This window comes from Engystomops pustulosus, chromosome 6, assembly GCF_040894005.1.
Source record: "Engystomops pustulosus chromosome 6, aEngPut4.maternal, whole genome shotgun sequence".
NCBI lineage: Eukaryota > Metazoa > Chordata > Amphibia > Anura > Leptodactylidae > Engystomops > Engystomops pustulosus.
Genome location: NC_092416.1, coordinates 139,187,903 through 139,208,078, shown reverse-complemented (window position 1 = coordinate 139,208,078; position 20,176 = coordinate 139,187,903). Strand labels below are relative to the sequence as shown.

Sequence of the window (20,176 nt, the reverse complement as noted above, 5' to 3'; positions counted from 1 at the left end):
TGAGAAGCCAGTCTGTCCTTGAGGCTACATTATATCATGATTCTGGAGCCCACTTATCTTCTTCTTAGTATAAACAATATCTGTGTACAAGATCTCTGAGAACTGAGCACAATTAATTATTTTTTTTTCCCCCAGAATGTGCTGATGACCAATAACTTTACAGTATTCTATTCACACCTACTCTTCTGTCTGTGATATTATGCATTTTGAGATATTAAACGGGAGAAGATCTTGACATACACTAAGAGATTGACGTGTCTTAGTTTGTGTTGAAGTTCCTGGTACCAGGACAATTATGAAATGGTTAATTAGGACTCACCTTACAAAAGTCAAGATGGCTGTTGGGGCCCTGCATAAAAATCCCTATCACTACCACACTAGTTTAATTAAAGTTTATACATTGTGACCTAAGAACATGGTCCCGGTCTTGCAGGAAAAACTTGTTCTTACCTTGGACTGATTCTCTTTGCAACAACAATGATGTCGCTCAAACTTGATGGAGTTTTCATTTTGGCACCTGACCCCATAGTCATAGCTACCAGCTTTTCAGTAAGTGTATGACATATCTATAAAAGGAAGATATTACATTAAAGGGTTATGTATAAAAAATAAAAATGGAATTCAGGGAATGTATCACCAGACAATTATATATTTTTAATCTCAAAAAAATATGTATCCCCATATTTTTTATGAAAAAAGAAAAAGTACTACTGTAGGGGAAATAAGTATAGGATAGAGAGGTCCGTAATCCTTATTACAGGTACACTTCAACTGTGGGGGACAGAATCTAAAAGAAATTCAGAAAATCACATTATTGTTAAATAATTACTAATTTGATACCATAGTAAAACATAATTGGACTTATTTACTAAGGGTCATGGATCGCACTTTTGTCGGACTGTGCTCTATTTTCGGGATTTGCACGGCTTTGGCAGGTATTTAATAGGTGTCTGTGCTGGGATTGGTGGCGGGCCGTTGGACAATCCGACTGATTCGGACTGAGCGCGGGAAAAAACTTTAAAATTGTGTCGCAAGACAATGCACTTACATGCACCAGGAAGAAGAAGGTGAACTCTGGCGGACCTCAGCGGGGAGTGACACAAGCAGGATATCAGGCGCACGAGCTTAGTAAATTGCAGCAGAGTGCATGATTGCCGGACAATGCTCTTTTGGTGAACACTCCGGACCGGATAAGTAAATGTGCCCCAATATTTGGTACAGAAACAAATTACAGAGGTCAGATGTTTCCTGTATTTATTGACCAACTTTGTTTGCACACACTGCAGCAGGGATTTTGGTTCACTCCTCAATACAGATCTTCTTCAGGTCTTTCAGACTTTCGGTGGGTGACATCGATTTTCAACTCCCTCAAAGGATTTCGGATTGGGTTCAGATCTGGAGAATGGCTAGACCACTCCAGGACCTTGAAGTGCTTCATTCGTAACTGCTCTTTAGTTGTCCTGGCTTTGTGTTTTGGGTCATACTGGAAGACACAACCACGACCCATTTTCAATGCTTTTTCTGAGAGAAGCATGTTTTTGTCCAAAGCCTTGCAATACATCTTCCCTTCAATACTGTGCAGTCATCTGTCCCCTTTGCAGAAAACTACCCCCAAAGTAGGATCTTTGCATGCCCATGCTTTATGTTTGGAATGGTGCTCTTAGGGGTGTACTCTTCTTTCAACTTCCTCCAAACCCAGCAAGTGGAGTTGATACTAAAAAGTTCTATTTTCGTGTCATCTGACCACATGACCTTCTCCCGTGCCTCCTCTGGATCATCCAGATGATCAATGGGGAACTTCAAATGGGCTTGGACATGTGTTGTCATGAGCAGGGGGACCTTGCAAGCCCTGCTGGATTTTAATTCATGAAGACAGTTACTCAGTGGCATAACTAGGATAGGCTGCGCCCTTCATCCCCCTTAGAAAATATACATATTTGTACACTAGTGTTTTTACAGTCAAACACATTTACATACAAACACATTTATACTGTTACACATATACATACATTTATACATTCAGGCATTAGGCAGCATAATATGTATATAATAATGTACATCTTCTATTCTTCCGTGTAGCAGGTTGGGTGGCTGGGCCTCCTAACACTGCGGGCTCCATAGCGGCTCCATAACGCCCCTGGTGTTACTAACGGTAACTTTTGAGACTAGGTTCCCATTTTTCTTCTGGTCATTGGCCTTTGTAGTTGTGGGCTGATATCTAACCTTCTCAGAATCATCCTTTCCTCATCCCACAAGCTTAGATCTTCCATGGAGCCCCAAACGGAGGAAGATTGACTGTGATCTAGTGTTTCTTCCATTCTCTAATAATTATGCCGCCGTTTTTTGTATTCCCTCCAAGCTGCTTGCCTATTGTCCTGTAGCCCATTCAAGCCTTGTGCAGGTCTACAATTTCGTCCCTGATATTCTTAGACAGCTCTTTGGTCTTGCCCATGGTAGAGAGGTTGGAGTGAGATTGATTGAGTGAGAGGACAGGTGTCTTTTATACACGAAACAAGTTTAAACTGGTGTAATAAATACAAGTAATGAGTGCAGAGTGGGGGGATATTCTTAAAAAACAGCACTGAGAGAGGCAGAATTCTTGCTGGGTAGAGGATCAAATACTCATTTCATGCTATAAAGTTCTAATTAATTATTTAAAAATTATACTAAGTGATTTTCTGCATGTTTCTTTTTTAGATTTTGTCTCTCACAGTTGAAGTATACCTACAATAAAAATGACAGACGACCTCTCCATTATTTGTAGGTGGGGATACTTGCTACATCGGCCTGGGATCAAATACTTATTCCCCTTGCTGTATATCCTGCAATTTGCATTCAAGTTTTGTTCTTATTAGATGCCACCACCTAATAGACACATGAATTCTATATAGGTTCTCTTTTTTAGCAATCACTTCATTAACATCACACATAGGATTACAATCGAATATAACACCTCTATAGAAAACATCATCCACTACTGACAATAGATCTCATCTACAACTCCTATCTGTACAGAGCAAGTCTAGAAGAATTTCCATAGACCTCAATGAGGCCCTAGACTGTTGCTCCAGAGCCTTGATTCTATTACGAGAATGCAGACAAGATGCAAGCCCCCCACAACAGAGGATAAAAAAGAAATCTACATTCACAAAATAAGGCTAGAATTTTTTCAAACAAAAATCATAAACTAACAGCCATTGACTTGTGAGGATGCACCATCTCTATGACTCTTCTACACCTCCCTGACACTTTAAAGGTAATTTGTATACAATGTTCAAAGATCTATTTCAAATCCTATACCGGGCCGTGAGGTAGTCAAATTTCACAGACTGAACATTGTGCTAGTGACGTGACACCATTCAACATAATTATACATGATGCAAGGAGTTCCTGCTTCCTCATAGAATTACAGCACCATCCTGTAATTCAGACGTTGGCCAGATGCTTTGCTGAGCCTTCTTGCTTCTTTGCTGCATCCCCGGAAGCAATGTTAGATACATGGTCTAGGATTCATCAACCGAGCACATTTGTGAGTTTGAGGGTGTCAACACAGTTTTTCAGATGCAGTTTTTGATGCTCAAACCTGGAATGGAGTAAAAGTAGGAGGACCAGCACCTGTAAATTATTTGTCTCAATCGATTGTCATCAACATCTGCTTTTGGCTTCAAAAACTGCATCTGAAAAACTGAACGTGTGGACGTACCGTCAATCATCACAATGGCCACTGACCTGCGGCCACAATCATGCAACCAGTTGTTCAATTTATGTACTAGTATGGACGTTCTCTTTCGCTCTCCACCCTTCACACAACTTTCTCCAGAACTTCTCCTGTGCCTCCCACCTTCCAAACCTGAAAACCTATGTATTTAGAATTGCCTACAACACACAATAATCCCATTACTATGTGTCTCCATCTTCCCTCCCATATAGACTCTCACAAGCAGGGCCATCCTTTCAATTGTTTCAGATCGCTGTAGTATTGTACTTCCATTTGTTCTAGCCTGAATGTAATATATGTGGTCCCCATATTTAATGTACGTGGAATGGCATTGATAGAGCTTTATAATAAATACAGCATTAATATGGTAATTTTAATATGATCCTTGTAAACTTACCTTCAGAATGGAGATGCAATGAGACACGAGGCCACTAAGAAAAAAAGAAAATCAATGTGCGAGTCTTTATATAAAACACACCAAAAAAATTGCATTTTGTACAATATATACATTTTATACTGAGTTAGGATGTATTGAGTTGTTAACCCCTCAACGACCTGGCCCTTTTGTTTTTTTCTCATTTCCATTTTTCACTCCCCACCTTCATAAATCTATAACTTTTGTATTTTTACACGTAAAGAGCTGTGTGATGGTTCATTGTGATGTTATTGAATATTTCATGCCATGTTCTGGGAAACAGGAAATAAATTCCAAATGCAGTAAAAATGGTGAAAAAACGACTTGACATGTCGAATTTATTCTTTGGGTTTGTAAGATCACGGGGATACCAAATTTGTATAGGTTATATTATGTTTTCATACATTACAAAAATGAAAACCTCCAGTACAAAAATTTTTGGGGGGATTTTGCCATTTTCTGGCGCTAATAACTTTTTCATATCTAGGTGTACGGAGCTGTGGGTGGTGTCATTTAGTGCAACTTTTGATTACATTTTCAATGATACCATTTTTAGGACTATAAAAGCTTTTGATCACTTTTTATAGAATTTTTGATATTTTTCAAAATGGCAAAAAAGTGGCATTTTTGTCTTTGGGCGCTTTTTTCCATTACAGGGTTAAACGCAGTGAAAAACCGTTATTATATTTCGATAGAGCGGGCATTTTCAGACGCGGCGATACCTAATGTGTTAGTGATTTTCAGTGTTTATTTATATCAGTTCTAGGGAAGGAGGAGGGGGGGGTGATTTGTGTTATTATTTTTTTTTAATTATAATTTTTTTTTAACTTTTTTTATTTTTACTTTCACTATTTTTCAGACCCCCCCAGGGTACTTTAACCCTAGGTTGTCAGATTGATCCTACCATATACTGCCACACTACAGTATATGGCAGTATATGGGGATTGTCCACCTCATTCATTAAAATGTGTAAATTGCACATTGTAATGAATGGGTTAAAATGTGTAAATTGCACATTGTAATGAATTGGTTAAAATGAGACAGACTCGGGTCTTTGGTGACCGATCGCCGCTCCCCAATGACCTCATGGGGAGCGACGATCCTCAGCAAGATGGCGGCGCGGCAGCTTGGCCGACAGCGATCGACGGGATAACACCGCGTATGCAACAAAGGCCAGTGAGCCCTCTTCGTGTACCGACACCTGACGCGCGCTACGCCTAGAAACCCTGTTGTATCAGTTCTTGAAGATGTGAAGTGGAAAGTAATATTTCTATACTAACCCATACAGTACCATGTAGTAGTACCTATAAACTGCTTGCCTACACAAAACTGCCTAAATAATAATATGGCTAACTAATACGGCCATTAGGTACATCAAAAAAACACATGTCTGTCCACATGTAGGTTACATGCTTATTGAGTATGTATTTAGTTTTGTTTGATGTTACTGAATATGGTTCTGTAAGTGAGGTCAGAATCTCCATTATAAGGTTTCATTACATGGTGGTGAGAAAGATTGATTTTACACCAGCCTAGATGAGAGTGCTATTCTTAAGGAGTGATCACAGATTAATTTGTATTGTTTTCTGAACATACGATGCATCTTCTATCCAGTCTTCATCTTCTAAAATTGCCTCAATTTGCGGGTTTGTGATCACAACATCATCCAGTTCTAGCTCTGAAGGCTCCGATTGAGTTTCCATTGCTCCAATTAAATCCACAGTTGGCCTTTTAAGGAAATAAAAATAGATTAAAAGATAAAAATAGATTCATGAGTAGGGTTTTAGGCTTTACATGAGCTTTCCTTTTTAGGTAACATTGAACATAACTAGCTTGTATTGAAAAACAGGAAACAAAGTTTTATGAGGTGAAATTTAAAAAAGAAATGCAATATCGCCATTTTTTGTCGCCTTTCCTTTTGGCTTGTACTAGCCTATTCCAGGCAGGGAATTGTGTAGAATTTTTGGATTTACTAAGAGGCCGGAGCTTCTTGGTATAGAGCCAGAGGGATCAGAAAGAGCAGGCACACAATGGGGCACATTTACTAAGGGTCCAAATCGGTTTTGCCGCCGGGTTTCCCGAATTTTCTGATTTGCGCCGAATTGCCCTGGGATTTTGGCGCACGCAATTGGATTGTGGCGCATTGGTGTCGGCTTTCAATCGGGGGGTTTTCCAACGGATTTGGAAAAACAGCAGAATTAAAAAAAAAAAAAATGTGTCGCAAAAATAGCACTCACATACACTGGAACAAAGCAGGTGAACTTTTGCGAACCTTGGTGGACCTCGGCGCAGCAGCGACACCTGGCGGACATTGGGCTCACAACCTTAGTGAATCCAAGCAGAACCCGAATCAGTGTCAGAGAACGCGCCGCTGGATTGCGACAGGACCGGGTAAGTAAATGTGCCCCAATGCATCAGTGTGTGATACATCTCACCCATGGTTTGTATTGTGAAGCCGAAAATATGCAAGATATTCCAGGTATTTTTAAATCTGCAGACTTTTACCTGCCCCAAAACTTTCATGTTACAATGCTGATTCATTTTTTTTCTACCTTGCATGACAATATAATATAAATTATTACAGGATATATATATATATATAATTATTTTTTTCATTGCTCTGTTACAGTTTTGAGTTTCAAGATCAGTCTAAATATCTACCAAGATATGCTAATAGGTTTCAGTTTACCATAGACTTATGGGGATCCCATGAAGAATCATGGTAGCCATATTCAATAGCCCAGTTTTCTGTCAAACATTGCACATAAAAGAAGGTTGACTTGGTTTGCATTTGCACTGTGTCCAATAAGACAGAAAAATGTGCACCTAAAGGAGCGTGTTACTGTGTCGGAGTTTGAGACACATTTAATACAGCGACTCAACAGAATTGTGTTGTACATTGTATATTAAAGGTCCACCTAAAAAAAAAGGTGCACATTTCCATAGCAGTATAGGATGCGCCAGATAACTGAAGACTGTGCGCCATTATTCAATTATCTGGTGCACCCCGCACATTCGTAAGGCAAAATGCACTTAGAGCATAAACACTCCCAACTGGAGGTATCCCTTTGTCGAAAAGAATTTTTTATATTAACAGTTTGTGGATCTTGTTAAGAATATTCCTTGTGTTTTGGTATGGAAAGAGGCTTACTTTTTCATATTTTATGGATGTACTCATCTAATTACTGGGTCATGCTTAGGAAGCTTCTTTTGGATTTAATTCAATTTCAATTTAAAAATGAAAAATAAGAGTTGATAAAAAAAAAAAAGAATATTCCTTGTGTTAAATCACCCTTCAGAGAAGACGCCACTCCTCTAGCATTTTTAAATGTACTCTAATTGCCGTACTCTATAGAGGATAACGTAAAGGGGTATTCCCACTTTGGCAAATTAATGTTATTATTTGTATGATTAAAAATTATACAATTTTCCAATATACTTTCTGTATCAGGTGCATGACTCGTTATATCACACGCCTCGGATTAATTTCTGTTACTGTAATGAGCCATGCACCTGTGTGACCATGAGGAATGGATACAGAAAGTATATTGGAAAATTCTTTAAGTTATCATATCATTATTCAAACAATATCCATTACATGTAGAAATTGGAATTCCCCTTTAAAGAACGTAGCGTAGCCTGATTTCAAAATGACATCAGACCTTTTTATTGTAGTCTACTCACATTTTTAAAACTTAAAAATGTGCATATTAAATGTAAAATCACATTGGCCATAAGTGCCCGACCCTAGGTTTGGCTTCCAAAAGCTTCTTTTACAACAATTTACACACATATTTTTATCATTTATACCCATCAAATTCAATATCACATGTTGCACATCCTCGTGTTCAAATGGTGCGGACCAATCAGGAACACGCCTACTCTCATTGAAAAAAACTATTGAGATGGCTATTTTTCCTATAAACGGTCACTTGACCTGTTTCATCAAATCCTCCTCCCTTCCTACTCCAGCCAATAACAGCAGAGGTGGTCAACTCAAAATATCCAATCACATACTTAAAATTGTCCACACCTTCCAACAACATGTCCAGTCAGAAGAACGCCTCACTTCTATGGGGTTTTCAGTTCACAAACTCATCCTCATCCTAGAGGTGGGTAACTTAATATATCCAATCACACTATTTTCCCATATGATCTCTTACATCCAATCCACATTTCTACTTACTCCAACCTATAACAATATAGGCAGACATCTATATCCAATCACATAGTTGCAATTGTTCACACCTTCCACTTAAATTACCCCATACCCATTCAGAAAAACACTTCATTCCTGTGGGATTTTCAGTTCAGAAACTCTCCCATCCGAGGTGGAAGCAAAACCCACTGTCGGCTGTTTATGGCTGATGCGATTTTAGATTTGATATGCACATTTTACAGTTTTAAAAGTCAGAGTAGACTACAGCAAAAAGGTCTGATGTAATTTTGGAAACTGGCTACGCTATGTTCTCTAAATTATCCTCTATAGCAGTGATTTTCAACCAGGGGAAAGTTCCTCAAACTATGGTGCCCCCTGTGTTTTGTTTCTCGGCAATGCACAGTGATGCGCAGTCATGGCTTCTTACAATGTAGGAGACGTGTACAATAACACATGCGCAAGCTTTGATCCTCGCAAGACAAAATGACGTCACCGAGGCCGGCGCATCATCCTGAGAGCGGAGAGACTCTCGCAGTTGCCCACCGCCAAGGTAATGCCCGCCAATAATGCTGACTATATGACCTTTTGCCTGAGTATATGAACTGTTGGCAGAATACTCAGCATATGAGCTGGTACTTTTAGTACTCCAGCAGTATACTGCATATAACAATGAGAAATACTATAGTCATGAGGCTGGAGTACTACAAGTACCAGCTAATATGCTGAGTATACGAGCTGGCACTTGTACTCTGGCCTCATGGCCATAGAACTTCTCATTGTACCCCTTTATTTTACAGTATATGAGCCACATAATAATCAGCACCATATACTAAAAACAGGGAGAAACTGAGAACTGTTGAGGAAGAGCTCCGTGTGTGTCTTTCCACCATTCCTGCCAGGATATCCCTTTTGTGTTTATCGAAACAGGCCCAGGTTTCACAATGAGTGAGTAAAATAAATTTAGAATCTATATTATTAACTATATGTATAATATGACTGTTTTAGTGTCATTTTGTGCTATTTTGGTTGGTGGTGTGCCCCATGATTTTCTAAGTATAAAAAGTGTGCCGCGGCTCAAAAAAGGTTGAAAATCACTGATGTAACATAGAATATGGCAGTGAGAGTACATCTACAAATGTTGGAGGAGTGGAATAGCCTGTAAAATTCTGGATGGTGGTCTTTTCTCTGAAGGGTGATTTGACACAAGGAATATTCTAAACAGTAGCCACGGAATATGAATATTAAAAAAAATCTTTTGGAGAAAGGGTTTTTATCTTTCTTCCATTTCTGATTTTTAACAGTGGGTGTCGGATTGATCCAGGACTGTGAGCAAACATTCGTGAGTGTAATTGTACAGTTGTATTTTATTTTGGTAAAGTTTAAATAAATAGTCGGTTGTACTGGGTGATATAGTCGGTACCACTCTATCACCCAGTATAACCGACTACTTCTTGGGTTGCGAACAAACAACCAAACCTAAAAACATACATGATAACTTTGACAGCAAATGTCATCCAACATTTACATAATTTGAGATTCTTACTTGTTGTTGTAATGTGTGAGAAGATTTTTCGTCCGGCAATATCGTTGCCTGCAGACAACAACCAAGGCCACAAAAGAAGCCAGAAAAATAGTAGCCAAGACACCGATAGCTACAATTACAACGGTCTCCATCCTTCTGTAGGTTGAGAAGGCTAGTCACTTGAAATGCCTTCAGTCATCTAGAATTTGAGCAGAGCTCATGTTACTGAAGTTACCATGGAATTGAGAGCAGAGAGCATGCAGGATATTGGCCAGGCTATAAAACAGTTCAAATTATTTAAAAAAAAAAACATAATATAAGAAGATTTATATCCCCAAAATAAATCAATTATTTAAATTGAAAAATAGTCAAAAATATACATACATTGGGCCACATTTACTTACCTGTCCTGTCGCGATCCCTGAAAGTGCATTATCCGACCGACCGGAATGCACTCTGCTGTGATTCACTAAGATTGTGCGCCCGATATCCTACATGTGTCGCTTCCCCGCCCTGGTCCGCCGGAGTTCACCTTCTTCTTCCTGGTGCAGGTAAGTGCTTGATCTTGCAACACAATTTAAAAGTTAAATCCCGCGCTCAGCCCGAATCTGTCCTATCATCCGACGGCATGCCCCCCGATTTCTGTTGCATGAAATCCAGGGCAGCTGAGCCACAATCCGATTGCGTGTGACACAATCCCCAGTTAAACACCTGTCCCAGCGGAGCAAATCCCTGAAAGTGTTGGAAAATCTGACTTAAGTAAATAAGCCCCAGTGTGTGCAAGAGTATGCTCAACCATTGAACCCCTCAAGTTACAAAAAATCTTCATCCCCTTGAACCAAAAGTTTTTTTTAAAGTATCAAGAAAATCATACATGTTTTTCCATTTTTTACAAATTAAACAATGGATCATCATTAACAGATTTGAACATCATGTAACACAGTGATTTTCAACCAGTGTGCTGTGGCACACTAGTGTGCCGCGACACACTAGTGTGCCGCGACACATGGTCGGGTGTGCCGCGGGGGAAAGTTCCCCAAACTATGGTGCCCCCTGTGTTTTGTTTCCCGGCAATGCGCAGCGATGAGCAGTCATGGCTTCTTACAATGTAAGACGTGTACAATAACACATGCACAAGCTTTGATCCTCGCGCATTTGCCCACCGCCAAGGTAATGCCCGCCAATAATGCTGACTATATGACCTTTTGCCTGAGTATATGAACTGTTGGCAGAATACTCAGCATATGAGCTGGTACTTTTAGTACTCCAGCAGTATACTGCATATAACAATGAGAAATGTAAAATGAGAAATACTATAGTCATGAGGCTGGAGTACTACAAGTACCAGCTCATATGCTGAGTATACGAGCTGGCACTTGTACTCTGGCCTCATGGCCATAGTACTTCTCATTGTATCCCTTTATTTTGCAGTATATGAGCCACATAATCAGCACCAAATACTAAAAACAGGGAGAAACTGAGAACTGTTGAGGAAGAGCTTTGTGTGTGTCTTTCCACCATTCCTGCCAGGTTATCCCTTTTGTGTTTATCGAAACAGGCCCAGGTTTCACAATGAGTGAGTAAAATAAATTTAGAATCTATATTATTAACCCCTTAACGACTTGGCCTTTTTTAGTTTTTTCACTTCCATTTTTCACTCCCCACCTTCAAAAATCTATAACTTTTTTATTTTTCCACATAAAGAGCTCTGTTATGGCTTATTTTCTGCGTAACAAATTGCACTTCGTAGCGGCGGTATATAATATTCCATGGCGCGTACTGGGAAGTGGGAAAAAAATTCCAAATGCAGTGAAAATGGTGAAAAAACACGTTTGCGACGTTTTCTTGTGGGCTTGGATTTTACAGCTTTCACTGTGTGCCCCAAATGACAGGTCTATTTTATTCTTTGGGTTGCTACGATCACAGGGATACCACATTTGTACAGGTTTTATAATGTTTTCATACATTTAAAAAAATTAAAACCTACTGTACAAAATTTTTTTTTTTGATTTTGCCATCTTCTGGCGCTAATAACTTTTTCATACTTTGGTGTACAGAGCTGTGGGTGGTGTCAGTTTTTGCGACTTTTGATGACGTTTTCATTGCTATCATTGTTAGGACTGTACGACCCTTTGATCACTTTTTATTAATTTTTTTATATTTTCCAAAATGGCAAAAAAATTTCATTTTTGACTTTGGACGCTATTTTTTTATGCAGTGAAAAACCGTTATTATATTTTGATAGATTGGACATTTTCGGACGCGGCGATACCTTGTGGGGCACATTTACTTACCCGGTCCAGTCGCGATCCAGCGGCGCGTTCTCTGCTCTGGATTCGGGTCCGGCCGGGATTTATGAATGTAGTTCTTCCGCTGCTGCGCTGAAAGTCATCTCATCGCGCCGGAATGCACCACCTCGGACCAGGTGAAGGTAAGCGCTCCCCAAGCGACACTTTTTCGGTTTTTAAATGCAGCGGTTTTTCCGAATACGTCGGGTTTTCGTTCGGCCACGCCCCCCGATTTCCGTCGCGCGCATGCCGGCGCCGATGCGCCACAATCCGATCGCGTGCGCCACAATCCCGGGGCAATTCAGGTACAATCGGCGCAAATCGGAAATATTCGGGTAACACGTCAGGAAAACGCGAATCGGGCCCTTAGTAAATGACCCCCAATGTGTTTATGATTTTTACTGTTTATTAATATTAGTATCAGTTCTAGGGAAAGGGGGGTGATTTGAATTTTTAGGTTTTTTTAATATAATTTTTTTTTTTTAAACTTTTTTTTACTTTTACTTTAACTATTTTTCAGACTCCCTAGGGTACTTTAACCCTAGGTTGTCTGATCGATCCTACCATATACTGCCATACTGCAATATGGCAGTATATGGGGATTTTACTCCTCATTCATTACAATGTGCTGATAGCACATTGTAATGAATGGGTTAAAACGAGACAGCATCGGGCCTTCGTGAGACCTGATGCTGTCATGGCAACGGATCACTGCTCCCTGTGACGTCATCGGGGAGCGGCGATCCGCGGCAAGATGGCAGCCATCTTTTTGAAGCCTCCGATCGCGGGTGTTACCGGTAAGCCTTTGCTTCAATATGCAGCAAAGACTTACCGGCTATGGAGAGGGCTCGGCTGCTGTACAAACTTTGCGAGCATACAGTACAGATGTGACATTGATAGGGGCAAGCATACAGTACAGATGTGACATGGATAGGGGCAGCCGTCTCCATGCACCGGGACCCGGCGCGCGCCGTACTAGTACGGCGCGCGTCGGGAAGGGGTTAACTATATGTATAATATGACTGTTTTAGTGTCATTTTGTGCTGTTTTGGTTGGTGGTGTGCCCCAGGATTTTCTAAGTATAAAAAGTGTGCCGCGGCTCAAAAAAGGTTGAAAATCACTGATGTAAGTAACATATCACACTGTCATGTAGCTAATTATGACTATAAGTATGACCCAAATGCACTAGCAATATACACTCACCGGCCACTTTATTAGGTACACCTGTCCAACTGCTCGTTAACACTTAATTTCTAATCAGCCAATCACATGGCGGCAACTCAGTGCATTTAGGCATGTAGACATGGTCAAGACAATGGGGCAGATTTACTTACCCGGCCCATTCGCGATCCACCGGCGCGTTCTCTGAACAGGATTCGGGTCCGGACAGGATTTAGGATGGCAGTTCCTCCGCCGTCCACCAGGTGGCGCTGCTGCGCTGAAATGCATCTGATCTCGCCGGAATACACCGAGCCGGACCAGGTGAAGGTAAGCACTTCCCAAGCGACACATTTTCGGTTATTAAATGTGGCGGTTTTTCCGAATACGTCGGGTGTTCGTTCGGCCATGCCCCCCGATTTCCGCCGCGTGCATGCCAGCGCCGATGCGCCACAATCCGATCGCGTGCGCCAAAATCCCGGGGCAATTCAGGTACAATCGGCGCAAATCGGAAATATTCGGGTAACACGTCGGGAAAATGCGAATCGGGCCCTTAGTAAATGATCCCCAATCTCCTGCAGTTCAAACCGAGCATCAGTATGGGGAAGAAAGGTGATTTGAGTGCCTTTGAACGTGGCATGGTTGTTGGTGCCAGAAGGGCTGGTCTGAGTATTTCAGAAACTGCTGATCTACTGGGATTTTCCGGCACAACTATCTCTAGGGTTTACAGAGAATGGTCCAAAAAAGAAAAAACATCCAGTGAGTGGCAGTTCTGTGGGCGGAAATGCCTTGTTGATGCCAGAGGTCAGAGGAGAATGGGCAGACTGGTTCAAGCTGATAGAAAGGCAACAGTGACTCAAATCGCCACCCGTTACAACCAAGGTAGGCAGAAGAGCATCTCTGAACGCACAGTACGTCGAACTTTGAGGCAGATGGGCTACAGCAGCAAAAGACCACACCGGGTGCCATTCCTTTCAGCTAAGAACAGGAAGCTGAGGCTACAATTTGCACAAGCTTACCGAAATTGGACAGTAGAAGATTGGAAAAACGTTGCCTGGTCTGATGAGTCTCAATTTCTGCTGCGACATTCGGATGGTAGGGTCAGAATTTGGCGTCAACAACATAAAAAAGCATGGATCCATCCTGCCTTGTATCAACGGTTCAGGCTGGTGGTGGTGGTGTCATGGTGTGGGGAATATTTTCTTGGCACTCTTTGGGCCCCTTGGTACCAATTGAGCATCGTTGCAACGCCACAGCCTACCTGAGTATTGTTGCTGACCATGTCCATCCCTTTATGACCACAATGTACCCAACATCTGATGGCTACTTTCAGCAGGATAATGCACCATGTCATAAAGCTGGAATCATCTCAGGCTGGTTTCTTGAACATGACAATGAGTTCACTGTACTCAAATGGCCTCCACAGTCACCAGATCTCAATCCAATAGAGCATCTTTGGGATGTGGTGGAACGGGAGATTCGCATCATGGATGTGCAGCCGACAAATCTGCGGCAACTGTGTGATGCCATCATGTCAATATGGACCAAAATCTCTGAGGAATGCTTCCAGCACCTTGTTGAATCTATGCCACGAAGAATTGAGGCAGTTCTGAAGGCAAAAGGGGGTCCAACGCGTTACTAGCATGGTGTACCTAATAAAGTGGCCGGTGAGTGTATATATGTATATATATACACATCCAAAAAATGAAGACAGCCAGCACTCCAAAGTAGTGAAAAAACTTGAATGTTTATTCCACCTCCCGCAACGTTTCGGCTGTACTCTCATCCTTTGTCAAGCTGAGAGTACAGCCGAAACGTTGCGGGAGGTGGAATAAACACTCTAATTTTTTCACTACTTTGGAGTGCTGCCTGTCTTCATTTTTTGGATACCTATTGAACTCTGGCTGGTGAGAGTGAGGATAGCACCCATAACATTCTGTTCTAAGGACTGTGCTGCTATTTTTTCTTTTCTTCTTTTTTTCTTATATATATATATATATATACCATATATATATACACACATACTGCACTGTAGAAACAAGTAAAACTAAAACAGTAATATATATAAAAAATCAGCTCTTGTAATAAAAAAAAAGAAAGAAAAGAGAAAAAATTGCAGACTTCTGAGGCACATTGTGGCTATCCGGGTCATAACACAGTGATTTCTGACCTGTGGTACTGTAACTCTTAACATAGAAGTCCAGATTCCCTGTAGTTCCACAAGTTCTATAGCATTGTCACATACTAATAAGCCAAATAATAACTAGGAAATATTATTATCAGCTACTACTATATAGGAGTCATTAGAATACTCTGCCATATTCATTGAAGGGGACTGTTTTCTCCACATCTCTCATGAGAGGTTAAAAGTGACAATAAGAGAGGTGACACTGCAGTAAGACTGCTAGCTAGTAATGTAATACCCTGCACTCGTACAGTTATGAAGGCAAATAGTCGTTTCAGCTCATCTGTCATATCTGTAAAGCCTAGAGCTTGCTGACCAAATAGAACAGTTGACTATGATAAACCTGTAAACCTGACCATGAAGATCGGAACACGTTAAAGCCTATTGGATGTAAATGTATCTGGTAGATGATAATCCCAGTTTGCCGTATTTACCCCGATACTGAACACCAATTTAATTAGTGATAATTTTGTTAGTTTTGGATTTTCTTACCTAGATTCAGGCATCGAGGCTGCGTTGTATAGACGGGTACTTCCGTGTAGGCCTCACAATGATACATAAGTGGGTAAACATATCTTGCCTACGTTTGCCTTTTCCTAAATCATTAACAGACTCGGGGAGTGACCATTTACCATTCACTTAATCCTCTGCAGCTATCAATAGCTCTCATTGCAGTGCAATATAAGTGGAAGGTTCAGTGTTCTAGAAAATAATGACTTGCAGGGTTGGAAAATTACCAAACATGACTTTTTCCGCATTTTTTTTCTAAATAAAGTTTTGTTTTTGAACATTTACATTGATTTTCTGCATTACAAAATTTGAATATATAGTTTGTTATTTGTAAGATATTGTTATATCATATTAAAATTCTTCTTGTTCCCTAACATTTTCCTTGTGATTCCTTTCCTCTTTTGATTCTCACAAAAGCAAAAAAATATATAATTTGGAAGAACCTTAGAGCCTTAAATTTGATTTGTTTTAGAAAAAAAATGATGCCCTTGTCCATATAACAAAATGTATGAGCTGCAATACTATGGCCAAGGGTGGTGATGTTTTTTGGAAAAAGGGTACTGTTTTACCAATTTTTTTTTAACTTACTGAAACCAGTCAGTAAAATATCATTTTTGTGTAATGTTTCCTGGTTGTAGATTTTATAGTATTCTCTGTACATGACTATGGGGTCTGTTATCAATAGATTGTAGCCTACTCATTGAGGTCTATGCTCAGCTTTTTGTCACAGTCTGTGCAGATAGTAGGTGTAGATAAGCTGTGACATCCATTGTCAGCAGTGATAGAGGGGTTATCTTCTATTGTAATGCTATCTGACCTGATAGTTATGGAAATGAGGTGTCTTCTGCACAGAAATCCCCTATACCAGAGTGTGAATTGTAGGATATAGAACTATTGATATAATGTAGGAGATGACATGGAAAATCTACATACATCAATATAAATCCTAAAACATTTTAATAACATGAATTTTATTAGATTTGGAAAACCTATTAATCCATTAAATGTTCCATAATAGACTAAGCCCCTATCCAAAAGAAAAAGGAATACATCTTTGTTTGCCGTATTGTGCTTTCAAGTGGTCACAAGAATTGAGTACTTGAAAGCCCCACAGGGTGCCCATTGTATGCTATCTGGACCTACACTCCAGTCATGGGGCGGTGAAGCACACTGTTTGTGAGATTGATGTGTAGATATCTTAATATGTGTCAGTAGTAACAGTCATTTTCTATTGACATGTATGTAAATAATATTTGTACAAAAATTAAGAGGGTGATTTTTTTTTCTGCGCCGGATAGAGAGACTTAGGCCATCGGGTGGAGCAGCTTGCAAGCAAAACTACGCCCAGTTCGACCTGGCGTAGTTTTGCGTATAAAACAGCGAACAAAAGTTTCCACTAGCCTCCGTGTCCCCTCCTGGCCCACATGGCGTGCAAGTGACGTATTCACGATTTTAATAACAAATTCTTGTTCCAAAAAATTGAGATTATTCCACTGATTCTATGTGAGAAAACTTATATTCGCATGTCAGGAGTAGTTTCATGGGCACTCAGAAGCAGAGATATTAGTGTGCAAGCTCGGCATGTGCAACTATGTATGAAGGGAAGGGGGAGAGGCCATATAATCGGTGAGAAAAGGGCCTGTGATGTCACCATGTAATCAGTCATTTGGATAGGCAAAGTTTACCTCGCAGAATAAATGCTGACTTAAAGGGATGTTCCCATTTCAGCAAATGTTTATCTAAACATTTTCTAAATCTCTGCTGTTGTCCTGCTATAGAAAGGTTCTATGTTTACTTCCTGTGGATAGAAATCTGTCCCTGGTAAAGATGAGCGGGATTGCGTTTTAAGTTTTGGTCAAAGGTTTGGGTACATCCCACGTGACCCAGACATATTGCTGGATTGGACAGCCATACAACCAGGTCAGCAAATTTACATATCGCCCTCCCTGGCCATTCCCAGCTATTGCTAGTAGGTAGAGGCATCAAATGGCTGAATGGAGCAAAGCGATGCAACGCGCATGCAACAGAATCACAGACCTGAACCTAAAGTTTGGGTCCGCTCATCTGAAGTCTTTGGTCATGTGATGTTACACAGGTACATACATCTCTGATTACGCTTTTTGATACTAATGAGTGTCACGGGTGATCCCACGATCCATGTATCAGATCGCGGGAGCACCCGTGTTCCCTCCTGTGGCACGGCCCCGGACCGGTCCTGAGTCCATGTTGCGGATCGCGGATGCATCCGTGCTCCGATATGTGCGGCTGCCCCATCCCGGACCAGCAACTCACCCCTCCCCGCTCCTGGTCCAGCTCTGGTCTCGTGGTCTTCCTCACAGCTCCTGCTCTTGTCCTGGACTAGGCCGCGTGCTTCCCAGCTCTCTGGGGCATGCGCGCTGACTCACCAGGAATTTAAAGGGCCAGCGTCCTACTAATTGGTGCTGGCATACCTGGCTCTGCTATTTATTCTGGAAGCTCCGAGAATCCCCTGCCGGATCTTCATGTCCTGTTACTGAAGAGAAAGCCCTCCGTGTTCCACAAGACCTTAGTCCCAAGGGACTATTCCCCATAGACTGTGACAATGAGCTGTGTACATGTGTGACCATGAACAGATCGCTGTCCAATGGAAGTAAACGTAGATGCATACAAACAATGCAATTTATTTGTTGAAACAAAGAGAGTTTCAAGGTGCATAGTGACTTAGGTGAGTAATGACTTACTCATACCAATATCACCGGTGGAGCCACCACCGTAGCACCCATAGTGGCTTCACCGGATGCAGATAAGGTCGACTGCTATGGGGAAGCAGGAGAAGGGGGAAAGTTAAGTGCCTATTATTTTCTTTTTACTGTATAGGGCAAGAAATAGTGATATAAGGTAGGGGATGCAGGGTAGTTTTAAAGAAAGGGAAGCTTAAAGGATACCTACCACTTTGGATAGGGCTTCTAAGCAGCACATGCCGTGCACCAGCTCAGAGTGAGCTGGTGCCGGCACTTATCTTCGTTATGTTTTTAAACGTGTTTAAAGAGTTTTAACACTTTATTAATCTTTATATCTGAACTAGCTTCCCCGCACCGTGGTCCGAGCTCGGCACACCATGCGCGCTACCATGTGTGCGCCTGAATAGGAAGTGGTTGCACGCATGTAAGAACTTCCAGTTATGGTACAGCCCCACAATTTTTGCAGATCATCAGAATAAACACCTCAGCCCCTACATATTATTTTGCACACCTCAGCTGCTGAAGAACCTCATGATATGCACCTCAGCCGGCGCAAAACCTGATTATATTCCCTTCATCTGCTAAGGAGGCACTTAATAAGCACTACAGCTGCTGCAGAACCTCATAATATGCACTGCAGCTGCTACAGAACCAAATAATGTACACCTCAGCTGCTATAGAACCTTATTATAGTCACCTCAAATTTAGTTACAATACCATATCATGAATACTTTATCTACTCACAAGTCGACAGTGTTCTGCAGAAACATTTGCTTTTTTCCCCCAAGACCAGTTCTGCAGCAGTTGAGGTGAGTATTGTAAGGAATAAAGTTCCATTAAGAATAAATTACATAGGATATTATGAGATCTATCAGCTTTATCAGCTGTAGCTTTATGCATTTATATGATATTATTATGATAAATATTATTCACATTGAACACTTTTCTATGGTCCCACAAGACACACAAAACTGAAAAACTACTTTTTAAAATTCAATAATAGGATTAAAATTCCTTATGTGTTACAAAAGCTGGATTAGTTGCTCCAATTTTTAAAGAGCCCATATCCTATTTATATATTATTATGTGAACAAGGGGATTTCACAATATTTCTAAAAAGATTGCAAAAAATGAATATTCACCATTGATGCTGATGCTGAAATGTTTTAAAATATGCTGTTACAATACATATTAAATAATCTAAAAATGTTTTTCAAAAATCTGAAAAAAAAATGAATTTAGCTCAGGTTTTATGGAAACGGGGAAACTTTGTATTTCTGTAAATGAAGTTCAAGAAGAAAAGACAGTCAACGTAGATATAAATCATTGCCCATCCCCCTGCTGTACCAGGCAAATAAAGCAGACAAAACAGCCAGTACAAAAAGTTACGTTACTTGTTACATGACAACAAAGAGCATCATAGGCAGAACTTGGTGCATATAAGGGAAACATCTATAAGTAACACAACAGCAGGAGGGTAATATATGAAAGGGAGAAGAGT

General features: G+C 40.6%; 1 protein-coding gene across 2 annotated transcripts in view; it reads right to left on the bottom strand.

Moving 5' to 3' along the window:
• The window catches only part of TMEM98 (transmembrane protein 98), a 30,730-nt gene that overhangs the window by 10,452 nt on the left and 102 nt on the right, over nt 1–20,176 (bottom strand). Inside the window, exons 1-5 of one of the 2 annotated variants that reach the window (XM_072111358.1) lie at nt 15,938–16,035; nt 9,836–10,013; nt 5,730–5,861; nt 4,116–4,149; nt 451–566 (exon numbers count right to left, since the gene is read on the bottom strand). In XM_072111358.1, the coding sequence (XP_071967459.1) occupies nt 451–566; nt 4,116–4,149; nt 5,730–5,861; nt 9,836–9,966 (413 nt within the window). In that variant the 5' untranslated portion in view covers nt 9,967–10,013; nt 15,938–16,035. Of the gene's footprint in view, nt 1–450; nt 567–4,115; nt 4,150–5,729; nt 5,862–9,835; nt 10,014–15,937; nt 16,036–20,176 lie in introns of those variants that run through there. The other variant, XM_072111357.1, reaches the window with a different exon arrangement.